At 36.0% G+C, this 13,351-nt stretch overlaps 1 protein-coding gene across 4 annotated transcripts; it reads left to right on the top strand.

Annotated features, from left to right (window-relative positions):
• The first annotated feature begins 46 nt into the window (after window positions 1-46).
• prune2 (prune homolog 2 with BCH domain) lies at window positions 47-12,090 on the top strand. Of its 4 annotated transcripts, none has more exons than XM_059546407.1 (12): window positions 2,204-2,325; window positions 3,140-3,202; window positions 3,544-3,620; window positions 3,889-4,089; window positions 4,168-4,344; window positions 7,771-7,873; window positions 8,017-8,148; window positions 8,260-8,346; window positions 8,741-8,839; window positions 10,507-10,545; window positions 10,660-10,704; window positions 11,086-12,090. In XM_059546407.1, exons 3-12 carry the CDS (start codon window positions 3,566-3,568, stop codon window positions 11,111-11,113), a joined length of 966 nt encoding a protein of 321 aa, XP_059402390.1. In that variant the 5' UTR covers window positions 2,204-2,325; window positions 3,140-3,202; window positions 3,544-3,565; the 3' UTR covers window positions 11,114-12,090. The 4 variants fall into 4 exon arrangements, with proteins under 4 accessions (XP_059402375.1, XP_059402384.1, XP_059402390.1 ...); XM_059546415.1 differs by having other exon boundaries at window positions 3,140-3,251; XM_059546392.1 differs by lacking the exons at window positions 2,204-2,325; window positions 3,140-3,202 and adding an exon at window positions 47-89.
• The last annotated feature ends 1,261 nt before the right edge of the window (window positions 12,091-13,351 follow it).

The raw sequence follows: 13,351 nt of genomic DNA, 5'->3' as shown, positions 1-13,351 counted from the left end.
ATTGGACCAAACACTTTTTGTGTAAGAGGTCATAGAGCACCTCCCATTGCTTCCTTTAACACTTTCAAGAGACTTGCAACAGAAAGCTGGTGAGTTGCTGAACACACAACACAGTTTTCTCAACACTGGAGATCTTAAATAATAGAAATTGACAAATCATGATAAAGCAGGAAACAACAGAGCTTTGGGTCAGTTTTACCTTGTGGTTTCAGGTGTGAACTCTATGGACACATTCACAGAGCAGATTCAACATCGTGATTCTTTATGGGTGATCAAGTGAATGATCAACTGAGAGCAAATGACTGTTACAGTATAAGGCAGAGAGCAATACTATATTATTTGAGTATGTACATTAGAGAATGATCTTGTTTTAGTTTGGAAACTACATGGAATATATTTTATATATCTTATATATCTTAAATGATTAGTTACACTGTAGTATACTGTGAAAAAGTTAATAATAGTGGAAAACATGGAAAGCAAAGCATCATATGTGCCGCTCTAGTAAAAAACTTCGCTGGGGTATAATTGTAGCAATAGCCAAAAATACATGGGTCAAAATTATAAATTTTTCTTTTATGCAAAAAAATCATAAGGATATTAAGTAAAGATCATGTTCCATGAAGATATTTTGTAAATTTCCTACCATAAATATATGTAAAATTTTATTTTTAAATTAGTAATATGGACTTAATTTAAATTTTTTAAACTTTAAAGGCGATTTTCTCAAAAATTAGCCTTTAAATTACAGATTTTCAAATAGTTGTTTCTCAGCCAAATATTGTCCTTTCATAACAAACCAAAAAATCAATCGAAAGCTTATTTATTCAGCTTTCAAGTGATGCATAAATCTCAACCCAAACTGGGTTTGCGGTCCAGGGTCACATATACACTATCCCTTATATTTCTTGATTAACATTAATCTTAACATACAACACCATTCTAATCGCTGTTTGATTTATTCTGTCTAGACATAATGGTTAATTTACTACCAATCCTACCATGATCATAACCATGACCATAAAAATTTAATAATAGTAATAGTGATTATAACATAAATATCATTATTTTCACAATAAAGTAGCAAGAATTATATTTTCTCAAATTTTGTGAATGAGAATCTGCAATGAAAATGTCAAAAACTTCAATTACATATATATATATATATATGTTTATGAGACACACACATTGTAACGTTGTAGAGATGACGCAAACAGAGGTGAGGATCTAGGTGCAGAAGTTTAATAAATATGCAGGAACCAACAAATAATCCAACATGGGTAGAACAAGAAACTCAGACAAGGGCAGAGACATTAAACAACTGACAAAGACGTAATGAAACACTGGGGTATTTGTACACAGAGACGCAAACAGGATAAAAAGGTAACAAGACACACCTGGGAAAGGAATCAAGACAACCAATAAAACAATAGGACTACAAGTTGACTACAAATGACACTCTAGACAGGAAGTAACTCAAAAGTCCAAACACAAGACAGGGCACCACAGGCAAGATAATGACACACACACACACACACACACACACACACACACACACACACACACACACACACACACACACACACACACACACACACACACACACACACACACACACACACACACACACAAATTACAATATTTGTTGTTTAAAATTAATATACTAAACTGAAATATATTTAAATACAATACAACATGCAAGTTTCAACAGAAGTTACATTAAAACATATTTTACTTTATACATGCAAATTTATATTAAATGCAAATATAAATTTCAACTATAAGATGTTGTCATGTGACTGCAATTTACATGCAATTAAGTGTCCAAAACATTACGTTTAGTATGCACCTAAGTACATTATTTTAAAGTATATTATTTTCATAATAAGTCCTCTTTTTAAAAGGATGCTAAAGTGTACTTGTTTTTCAAAAGGGACATTCAGTTTCAAAGGCTTCAGTTTCTTTAATGAGCATGAATGGGCTCTGTGAAGATCTCTGGGTCTCACAGACAGACTTATTCATGTCTCTTTAATCATCTGCACAGTCAGACTCACTCACAGTTCACCTGTGCAGTCAGACCCATCAGCTTCATTTATCCTCACAGCAGTGCTGCTGCTGCTGAGTCTCACTGGTTTGTATCTCAAGCTCTGGGCGGAGAGAACAGCCTCACGCCCTTATTTGGAGCTTAACAGGGTCACATGACCACAAAATGGTGGAGGCTCAAGGCAGTGGGTGAGCCGAGTATCACTGACGCTGAGAGATACAGGCACACATCCATAATCTGAATCCCAGGGCAGGAGACAGAACTGTGCCTCAGCCGTGGTGGTGAGTGCAATAATGGTAATTTTTTCAGGGGATGAAGGAAGCATGTTTTTATTTGAAACCCTGAGCATTGAGATGGGAGGGGAAAAGGGAGGGATGGGAATTTGTTTATGATGCATCTGAGTATTTGGTAGCAGAAGAGGTTTAGCATCAGCATCCTTTGTGATGCAAGAGATGGGCAGCTGCGTTTGTTTGCATACGAATCATAAATGAGTGTTTGTCATATTGAATACAAGAACATGTTTTATAATAATAAGGTTTCAGCCTTTATGCACAGATGCTTTGGTCATTATTCAAATTCATGCCTCTGCATGTACGGCTCATTTATTTGCCTATGTGTGTGCGATTACATGTTTGTAAATGTGAATGTGTGTGGACACTGAGGCGGAAGAATGATTCACAAACAAGAGGGGAGAGAGGGTTGATGATGATGACATAATGCCTGCCCACTTTTCCTGTTTCCTGCTTTGGAGGATGAATGGATGGATGGATGGATTAATCCGATGTCTTGATGGAGGAAGAGAACAACAGACCTTTCCACTTTCACCCTCGCCCTCAACCACTCTCTTCCTCTCTTTCAACACACACTCTATGTTTGAGAATAAACAACCATCTGGCAGCTTATTGTAGACACTCCCGAAAGACAGGCTTCCCTTCTCACGTGGCACTGTGTGTATGCATAAATTCACACATGGTTTCACACTGTTTCTAAATTTCAAATAGGGATGGTAAAGGAATGGCATAGAGAGATTGTTAGAAAAGATAAGGTCATACAGACTACATTTTCTGTTCACAATCAGTTTGTTGCATATTGTAGAGGCAGCAAATGCAAGACTGTTATTACAACATACTGAAGAACTGCAAAATTTCCGGATTCACGGTATTCACGCATCTACTGCTTGAAACGCATTTAAAACTGCTTATTGTCTGTGAGTCCTTGTTATCTTATTATTATTGCTGTTGTTACTGTTTTTTTTTTCTTCTAATAAATGTATTGTTTGTAAAGCACATTTTACTGGAAGTCTATGTGAAAATGCTCCATAATTTATTATTATTATAAATTGTAACAGATGTTTTTTTTTTTTTGTAAAGCACATTTGACTAGAAGTCTATGTCTATGTGATACAATTCATTATTATAATGTTCCTTGTTATATCTGCCCAAATAAGATTTGAGTGCAGTGATAATAATATTTAGTGGTTATGCGTGTGTTTTTCATAGTTCCCCTTCTGGCGATGTGGGGATGGACCAGACTCATGAACGCAAGATGAGTTTTGAAGGGGCAGAGGGTAGACCAGGTGAGACTGACAAACACTGACACTTCTAGAATATGCCTCAGGATATCAAAAGAAGACTGATGACCTTTACAAAGACTGCTGCAAATTCAGAATCAGATGTGTAAAATAACATTATCTTCTTTTACAGTCTTGTTAGGCTAAATGATTTACTTAAGTATGACACATTCCTGAATCATTGTCAGTCTAGGAGCAATATTCAAATTAACCAGTCTGAAATAATGTGATGAACAGATGGATCATTTGATAAATGTTTATTGATTTCCACTAGCTCCACCCACCTCCCTGCCCCTGCAGGGCCAAGAGGGTATGTCCTCTCAGAGAAAGAAGCTTTCGGCTCCTCATATAAGTCTATCATTGGACCAAAGTGAGGATGACCTGTTCGACACACCAGATGACCTCGACATCAATGTGGATGATCTGGACACACCTGATGAAGCGGACTATACTGACCATGAGATTGACTGGGAAGGTAGGACATAAAAACGTGTAAATAGTTGTTTAATATTAAAAAGAGATTATCAATATCTTGACACACAATATTTGTTAGAACCTCAAGTATCCCAGAGAGATTCTGTAAAAGAAGCAGTTGAGCCCATTCCGACATACAGTGCTCAGGAGGAGCGGCAGGATTCCAAACTCTGGAGAACGGTCATCATTGGAGAGCAAGAGCACCGCATCAACATGAAGAGCATTGAACCTTATCAAAAAGTCATATCACATGGAGGTACATTAAAGTAATATTTCAAAGACATGTGGGTTAAATAAACTATAGAGACTAGTGATTAGCACAGAGACTCTTTTCTTAGCGTGCAAAGACAAATGAGAAAAGTGTGTACTGTATGTTCTTACAATATAAGTCTATGGGGCAAAAACAATGGAGTATTTATAACTAAATAAGTGAAGCTTTTATTTTTGTTGAGGGACTTACATGGACTTTTTAATAAACTGTTTGCTATTCGAGCTGTGACATATACGTACACATGTATTTTTATAATATTTAATATATAATATATATAGGTATTTTATAAGGTTTTTCCTTCTTCCAGTTAAAAAAGATAAATTACTGTCCACACGAAAACATCTTGGTTATGTATCTTGCCTTGGTTTCTTGAATAGCGAACGAGATGGGTTGATGGTGCCATCGCTATTAGAATACCTCCGGTGTGACAAATGTCTGAAGCCCTTATACCAACCCTCCAATTCATTGACCAATAGAGCATAGGACCGCCCGAGCATACATCACGTATGCTCATACATGTGTCAGATTTCCACATGACAAAAGAAGCACTATCGAAGGTATGGGAAGGCCAGCATCACAGCATCTAATTCTCTATTAAGGGAACCAAGGTTACATATGTAACCGAGATGTTGCCTTTCATAGGCTCACTTCAATGCTGCGATGGCATCATCGCAATGGGAATGCTAAATCATAATGCCTGACATACCTAAGATAGCAGGAAGATTGAGGAAAGAGTCTGCTCATCCGGAAGAGACTGAGGAGCCAGGAGCCAAGAGCCAGGAGCCATCCTCACGTCCACACAGTAGAACTTGATGAAAGTTCTAGGAGAGGACTATACTGCCACAGCACAGACATCTTTCACCAAAGGCCCTTTAAATAGAGCCTGAGAAAAAGCCATTGCTCTCATAGAATGAGCATGCAACCCTAGAGGAAAAGTCATTTTAGTTAAATGCATTTTAGTTATGCATTTTTAGACTCTTTTATCCAAAGTGACTTACAGTGCATTAAGCTATAAATTTTTACCTATCATGTGTTCTTGGGGAATTGAACCCCCAACCTTACGCTTGATAGCTCAATGCTCTACCAATTGAGCTACAAGAACACATATAAGAAGACATATAGCCTTAGAACCAAACACACAAACAACTAGAGCCATGCAACTGTATTGTCAACATAGATCTTCAGTGCCCTCACCGGGCAAGACTCAGAAGTTGCACTTCATTATCTGACCCCGCATCAGCAGGGGACAATTCCACCAACCACTTGCTGAAAGCAAATGGAGTTGAAGCAGCTTTAAGATTAACTCAAGCCTAGGCAGTAGTAAGACTTTAACCAGCCCCAGGGCAAAGTCCATACAAGAGAACCTGATAGAGCCTGCAGATCCCCAATTCTCGAAGAGAGGATAGGATCACCAAAAAACTGTCTTAAGGTTCAAAAGTTATCTGACACAGACTTAAACAGATCAAATGGGTGGCCTACTAGGCCTTCCAAACAAAAGATAAATCGAGAACGAGAGCATAATCCTCTCTGAAAATCCAGGTATGAGACCACAGCCGTGTTGTCTGTCCTTGATCTAAATGTGACAACCATTCAATTGGGGTAAGAACCAACTGAGTGCCAAAAAAACTGCTCTAAACAGTTTGTGTGATTGAGCTAATATCAGCCAATCATCAAGGTAACTCAAAACTCAGACACCCTGGAGCCAAAACAGGCTCCATTCAGATTACGTTCGAGGAGCCAGTTAAAATGGAAGAAAACAGTATTGGCAAGTTTTATTCCACGAATGCAACACTTACAAACAAAGATATCACGATACAATAACAATAAATTCAAGCCATGAAGCAGTCTTCCTACCTGTTTCATCGTGAGTCAGTGTAGCATGCATCCATACATATCGGAAAACTCATTGTGTACACCTTAGAGAAGTAAACTGCTCTATAAAACAGTTGACTTAGAACACAAGAATCTCTTTTCGACGGGCAATAAAAGATTTGTTTCCTGAAGGAATTGAAATCTGATGAAATAGAGAGAAGTATGCACATATGAGCATACATGATGTATGGTGTGATCAGAATGGAACAGTATAAGGGCTTCAGACATTCGTCACACCGGACTTGTTCCCATAACGTTGATTCCATTGCAGCATTGAAGTGAACTTATGACGGGGAACTTAAAAGCAGGCTATGAAGCACTTTAAAAAGCATGCCAGGCCAACAGGTGGTGATATAATCTCAACTGTAAAGCCATGTCGATTAGTCAGAATCCTGCAAAAGTTTCCAGTTGGCGGAGATAACCGTGCATGCTCCAAAGTCACAAGCCAAAATCTCAGGTTTCGCTGTCACGATAACACTGAAACCAGAGTTTTTAAGAATCTTTGCACTGGCAGGAGTTTTCAAAAATGTTCAGTTTCAGTGACATGGTGCTGCACTTGCATGTAGATAATTGGCCAATATATAAAGAAAAAGCTGCAAATACAACAATGGTAACACTGAAATTTTATTAATTGTAACAAAGACCATTTTATTTGCTCTTTTTGTTGTACTACTATGGACACAAGATTAAATGGACAAATAAAAAAAACAACAACAAGAAAGCAAAGCAATTGCATAATTTATTCATGCCCCAATGCACTCTGGGAGTTAGCAATTCTGAGTCGCTATCAAGTAATCCTTATAGTTTTTTTGTAGTTGCTTGAACTCTCGAGCAACTACAATACGAAAGTGCGAACTGAATGTTATGTCATTTATAAAGAATTAAAATGTATTATAGTTTAAATTTATATGAAATGCAATTAGTTGACCTCTAAAGTGATTTTTTGAAGGACTTAAGCACATCTTCATATGAAACTTGTATTGAATTATATTGCTAACCCTTCTTGTGTTATTGTGTGCTTATGATAAATCGCTTGTATTCCTCATCTGAGTCGCTTTAGATGAAAGCATTTTATAAAAGAATTTCTATTAAAACATGTATGTTGTGTATTTAAAACTATTTGTAATTACACATTTGTAATAATGAAGTTGCGATTTAGTACATTTAAATTATCTTAACTTTAAACAGGACACATCTACAGTTATAAACAAGTACTCAACTTGTGTGCTAATATGTTACTAAACACATCAAAATAAGTGTTAAGAAACAGGCATGAAAGTGTACTCTCTTTAAGAACATGAAAGTTCTCTTTAAGTACTTTTACTAAATTTATATTATCTTCCGATTACAATTAGAGTTTATTTTTTAATACAATTAAGATTTAAAGTACACAACAAGTGCACATTTAAGTTAAGCACAAGTTTCAAAAGAGTAACCAGTATTCTGCTTTTAAATTGTGTTGAGCAATGAATAAATATGATGAAACAACCGTGACTCTTTTCAGGGAACCTTCAAAACTGTTATTTTCTTCACTCACAGGCTACTATGGCAATGGCACAAGTGCTATCATTGTGTTTGCTGCATGCTTCCTTCCTGACAGTGACAGAGAGGACTATCACGAGATCATGGAGAACCTGTTCTTGTGAGTTCTGTCAGATAAGACATGAATTTTTGGGCCAGTCAGTTGACTTGATGTCAGATTATTACATGAGGCTTGTTAATCAAATAGAATAATATCACCTGTGTAGAGAATAAATCACTAAATGAATGTGAATTACTCCTCAGGTATGTTATCAGTACACTAGAGCTCATGGTAGCAGAGGACTACATGATTGTGTACCTGAATGGAGCCACTCCACACAGGAGGATGCCTGGCTTAAACTGGCTCAAGAGATGCTATCAGATGATTGATAGGAGGTATACAGTATGTTATTTAGCTGCAAAATATACTGTCTGTGCAATACACAATATATACAGTATATTAAAAAAAAATTAAGAGTAATGTTGTTGTATACACTTTTTTTTCAGGCTCAGAAAGAACTTAAAATCTTTCATTATTGTTCACCCATCATGGTTCATTAGGACAATTCTAGCCATCACGAAACCGTTTATCAGGTACATAACAAAAATACACACACACTCACAGATGTATATATATATATATATATATATATATATATATATATATATGTGTGTGTGTGTGTGTGTGTATGCATTTACTTTTCATATATTAACATAGAAAATAGTAATATTGTTTCATAGTATTACTGTCTCTACTGTATATTTGATCGAATAAATGCAGCCTTAGTAAGCAAAAGTGACTTCTTTAAAAAAAAAAAAAAAAACATTGAATGGTAGTGTAAATGATTACTTCATTCTATAATAATAATAATAATTATTATAATAATAATAAAATATATGTGTGCACACTTTTGAATGGAACTGTGCAAAATATTGGTTTTGGAAACAAAGACCAACTAAATAAAACTGATTCATGAATGTTTTCCAGCTCAAAGTTCAGCAGTAAGATCAAGTATGTGAACAGGTTAGCAGAACTGGAGGAGCTCATCCCAATGCAGTACGTCCACATACCTGAGTGTATCATCAGGTGAGCCACGTTTAACTGACTTACAATTATAAATGTATAGCAGTCTATTCTGGGCAATGCTCTGTGCAATACAAGAGTAAACCGAGGAAGCATCAAGTCACTGTTCAGCTGAGAGCTGTAGCTGATGAAGAGGTGTTTATGAAAATCTGTACTGGAGGTTTGACTCAATAATTTAAAACCTGTGAAGACACATTTCTATGGAAACAGACATTAAAAAGCTGGGGTGAAGTCACCTTTATTTATATAGCGCTTTAAACAAAATACATTGCGTCAAAGCAACTGAACAACATTCATTAGGAAAACAGTGTCAATAATGCAAAAATGACAGTTAAAGGCAGTTCATCATTGGATTCAGTTATGTCATCTCTGTTCAGTTAAATAGTGTCTGTGCATTTATTTGCAATCAAGTCAACGATATCGCTGTAGATGAAGTGTCCCCAACTAAGCAAGCCAGAGGCGACAGCGGCAAGGAACCGAAACTCCATCAGTGACAGAATGGAGAAAAAAAACCTTGGGAGAAACCAGGCTCAGTTGGGGGGCCGGTTCTCCTCTGACCAGACGAAACCAGTAGTTCAGTTCCAGTCTGCAGCAAAGTCAGATTGTGCAGAAGAATCATCTGTTTCCTGTGGTCTTGTCCTGGTGCTCCTCTGAGACAAGGTCTTTACAGGGGATCTGTATCTGGGGCTCTAGTTGTCCTGGTCTCCACTGTCTTTCAGGGATGTAGAGGTCCTTTCTAGGTGCTGATCCACCATCTGGTCTGGATACGTACTGGATCCGGGTGACTGCAGTGACCCTCTGATCTGGACACAGACTGGATCTGGTGGCCACGGTGACCTCGGAAGAAGAGAGAAACAGACAAATATTAGCGTAGATGCCATTCTTCTAATGATGTAGCAAGTACATAGGGTGTTATGGGAAGTGTTCTGGTTCTGGTTTACCTAATTAATGCAGCCTAAAAATCCTTTGACGGATTTGGATAATAAAAGCATATTCGTATGTTATGTGTATGCCAGGTTAAAGAGATGGGTCTTTAATCTAGATTTAAACTGCAAGAGTGTGTCTGCCTCCCGAACAATGTTAGGTAGGTTATTCCAGAGTTTGGGCGCCAAATAGGAAAAGGATCTGCCGCCTGCAGTTGATTTTGATATTCTAGGTATTATCAAATTGCCTGAGTTTTGAGAACGTAGCGGACGTAGAGGATTATAATGTAAAAGGAGCTCATTCAAATACTGGGGGGCTAAACCATTCAGGGCTTTATAAGTAATAAGCAATATTTTAAAATCTATGCGATGCTTGATAGGGAGCCAGTGCAGTGTTGACAGGACCGGGCTAATATGGTCATACTTCCTGGTTCTAGTAAGAACTCTTGCTGCTGCATTTTGGACTAGCTGTAGTTTGTTTACTAAGCGTGCAGAACAACCACCCAATAAAGCATTACAATAATCTAACCTGAAGTGCAATGTTTATGGTTTATATGCTTTACCAAGAGTTCTCAACCTTTTTTGCCTACTAAACCACTATAAACTAAAGTATTTAAGTGAAGTATAAGCAAATACATGTATAATTATTGAATTGTATTGTTTTAAATATTCTACATTTTAATTAAATTTAAAGAATGTTTTTGAGCTAAAATATAATGAATATTGAGTTCATCTTTGCCTCTCTAGACTGGATGAGGAGTTACGGGAAGCAGCAGAGAGCTCTAAGTGAGTATTGTAGAAGATGTTTGTTGTCTTTTTTTTATGTCATACTGTAATATAGTGCTCTGGCTATATATTTATATATATATATATATTTATATTTATTTATTCTTTATGAAGAATCCACAGCTTTCTCCAAGGAAGTGAGATTCCACAAGAATCAATGTGAGATTTCTTAATCACATAATAAATAGCCATTTCAGCATAATAATTGTTTTTTTAAAGTCATTTAACATTTTACATGTTTCTCATGCTACATTATTCAGCAGTGCATGCTATCCCACCCCCATTTCTTTTTTAATTTGTGTTTCTGCTGGCATCATGATAATATAAAATAATTTAATTTTAAATAAATAATTTTGACAATGGAAAATAATTGTTTGCAATTCTTTCTCTGTTCTATATATATATTACTTGGAGATACTTTGTGTTGTGAATTCTGTTTCATGTAGACTTTAAAGTATATTCAATTCATTTTCTTTTAAATAATACTAAATAATAATATAATTGTTAATAATAATTAACTTTTTAAAACATTTGTTTCAGAGCTCAACCCAATGCGAGCAGTTCCTAAGAGCCGTTGGCTGTGGGTAAAAGAAGAATGTGTCTGTAAGGGATTTGAGTATTTCAAATTGTTATTATTTCACACTGATGTGGATGCAATAACTGCATAAAAAAAGACAAAAGGGTATTTTTCTGATTTGGTATCTCACAGTCCTGGGATGAATAGTGCAGCATCACATGTTCTTTAACACAAATCACCTCAAATGTAATGATTCTTCTCACAGAACAGTAGCTTAAACCAGTGCACCGCTTGAATCATCCTTTGTCTCTTGTTGTCTTGTAAAAGTTTCTCTTGTTACTTGAATTATGCATGAGAGGCATTTTAGCAATAATATCATGTACTTTTCCCCTTGAAGCTCATAATTTTCACCGTCAGGTATTTTTTTCTAATTGGAGCATGTACAAAAGCCCTGTATTAATATTAGTGCATGCAAGGTTATTCTCAACACAAAGACAATGCGTAGCACCCTGTTAGCACTGATGCTAACTCTCTACCCTCTCATGCTAAATTAACTACTTGGAGACACAGAAAATAGAGCACTAGTTAATTATTGCCATTGTCAGAATCAATATGAGTCAGGTTTAAATTTAAACAATGCCTCATATCACTTTATATGTATCAGTTCACAGTCAGCAGGGAGAAATCATTTGTAGTTCTTAAACGTCAAGTGTGTTATGCTAAAATGCGTTCTCTATTACTTTAGGTCCAGGTTGACTTCTTGAACAATGTAACATAAAGACTTTTGTGGCTCTTTCAAAATGTTCTTTCATAATTTGAGCAGTCAAACATGTCTGGCTCTGCCAATCCCTTTTTAACAGTAGTGGATATTGCCACAACAGGCAGCTTAGAACATCTGTGAAACCAAGTGCTTGCTAATATAAAACATTATATTCAACAGTTCAGCAGTGCCTGCTAAATTTTTCAGCAGCCTTGGTTACGGAAGTAATTCACCCACTCATTTTTCCTATAGGGATTAAAAAAAAAAAAAAGTTGTTAAAGATGTATAAGCCATGAACCAAAAAAAAAATAAAAATAATATATATATATATATCACTGTTAAACATGATTTAAAAAAATTCAGAAGTCAAAATAATGAAGGCTTATGACTTTAACAAAAGCATGTATTGCATCGATCAACAACCTTGTAGCTCACAGTAGGTCTGGCTTTAATATTTTTCTATAAGTTATTAAAAAATCTATTCTTCAATGGAGAAAATGTATGTGATTTTTATTCCAAAACCCAACTGTTGGACAAAATTACTTTTGACCCCCACCTTGTGGCATTGTGTTCAGAAATGTAAATTAAGTTATGTGTGCAATTCTCTTTGGAGCCTCTAGGGGCTGTAATGACACACTTCACCTTTAAGAATCATAAGCCATAGTGATGCATTAGTTGTTCTTGTGCTCACACTAAAATCAGTCCAAAGTGTTTCAGAACTTTGATGTCTTTTAAAGTGTTTACCATGTATAAAGTAAAAAATATTTGCCACAAAGATCTGTAAAATCCTAAGAGCATGCTGTATCAGAGGGTTTCACGTTCAATGTGACTGTTCTGTCTACTTTCGAACTCCTCTTGTGTCAGTGTGTGAGGCTGTGTATGTGTTTAGGTTTGTGTGTGCGTGTGTAATTGTCTCTTTATGTGTTTACATGCTGTTAGATCTCCCAAGTTCTTCTTGCTAACAGGTTTGGGAACTAAAATAAAGGGTAAAAAAAATTGCTGTAAAACACAATATTAAAATTAAGTGTGGAAGTCTGTGTGGAAATATGAGAGACATTATGTGTGATTGTATCACTGCATGTGTCCCTGGATGCTGATATCTGATCCTTTTAGACTGAAATTCTATTGAACATGGTATAAATAGATGAACGTTAATCCAGAGGCCTTCTCCAGCAAAGCATATTGAGATTGAGATGTATGTCATATTGCAGAGTAAATCAATAAATTGAAATCTTATCTGAATAGTTGTGTTACTGGTGCCATTTTATGTAATATTCTGACACTTCATATATTTCTTTCTAAAATCAGTATATATATATGTATGTATATACAGTTATACATAAACAGTTCACCCACAAATCCAAGCCAGACTCATTGGAAAAAACAGAGAAATATTATGATGCTTTTTTTTTTATCCTAAACAATGTATAAACATCAGTCTGGCAAATTATTATTTGGTCGCTGTATGTGTCACGACAGTTTGGAAATGCAAATGTCAGGTGAGTGTTGCTAAAAGGTTAATGTTCTTT

This window comes from Carassius carassius, chromosome 4 (genome assembly GCF_963082965.1).
Source record: "Carassius carassius chromosome 4, fCarCar2.1, whole genome shotgun sequence".
Classification (NCBI taxonomy): domain Eukaryota; kingdom Metazoa; phylum Chordata; class Actinopteri; order Cypriniformes; family Cyprinidae; genus Carassius; species Carassius carassius.
This window is presented reverse-complemented; position numbering and strand designations above follow the sequence as displayed.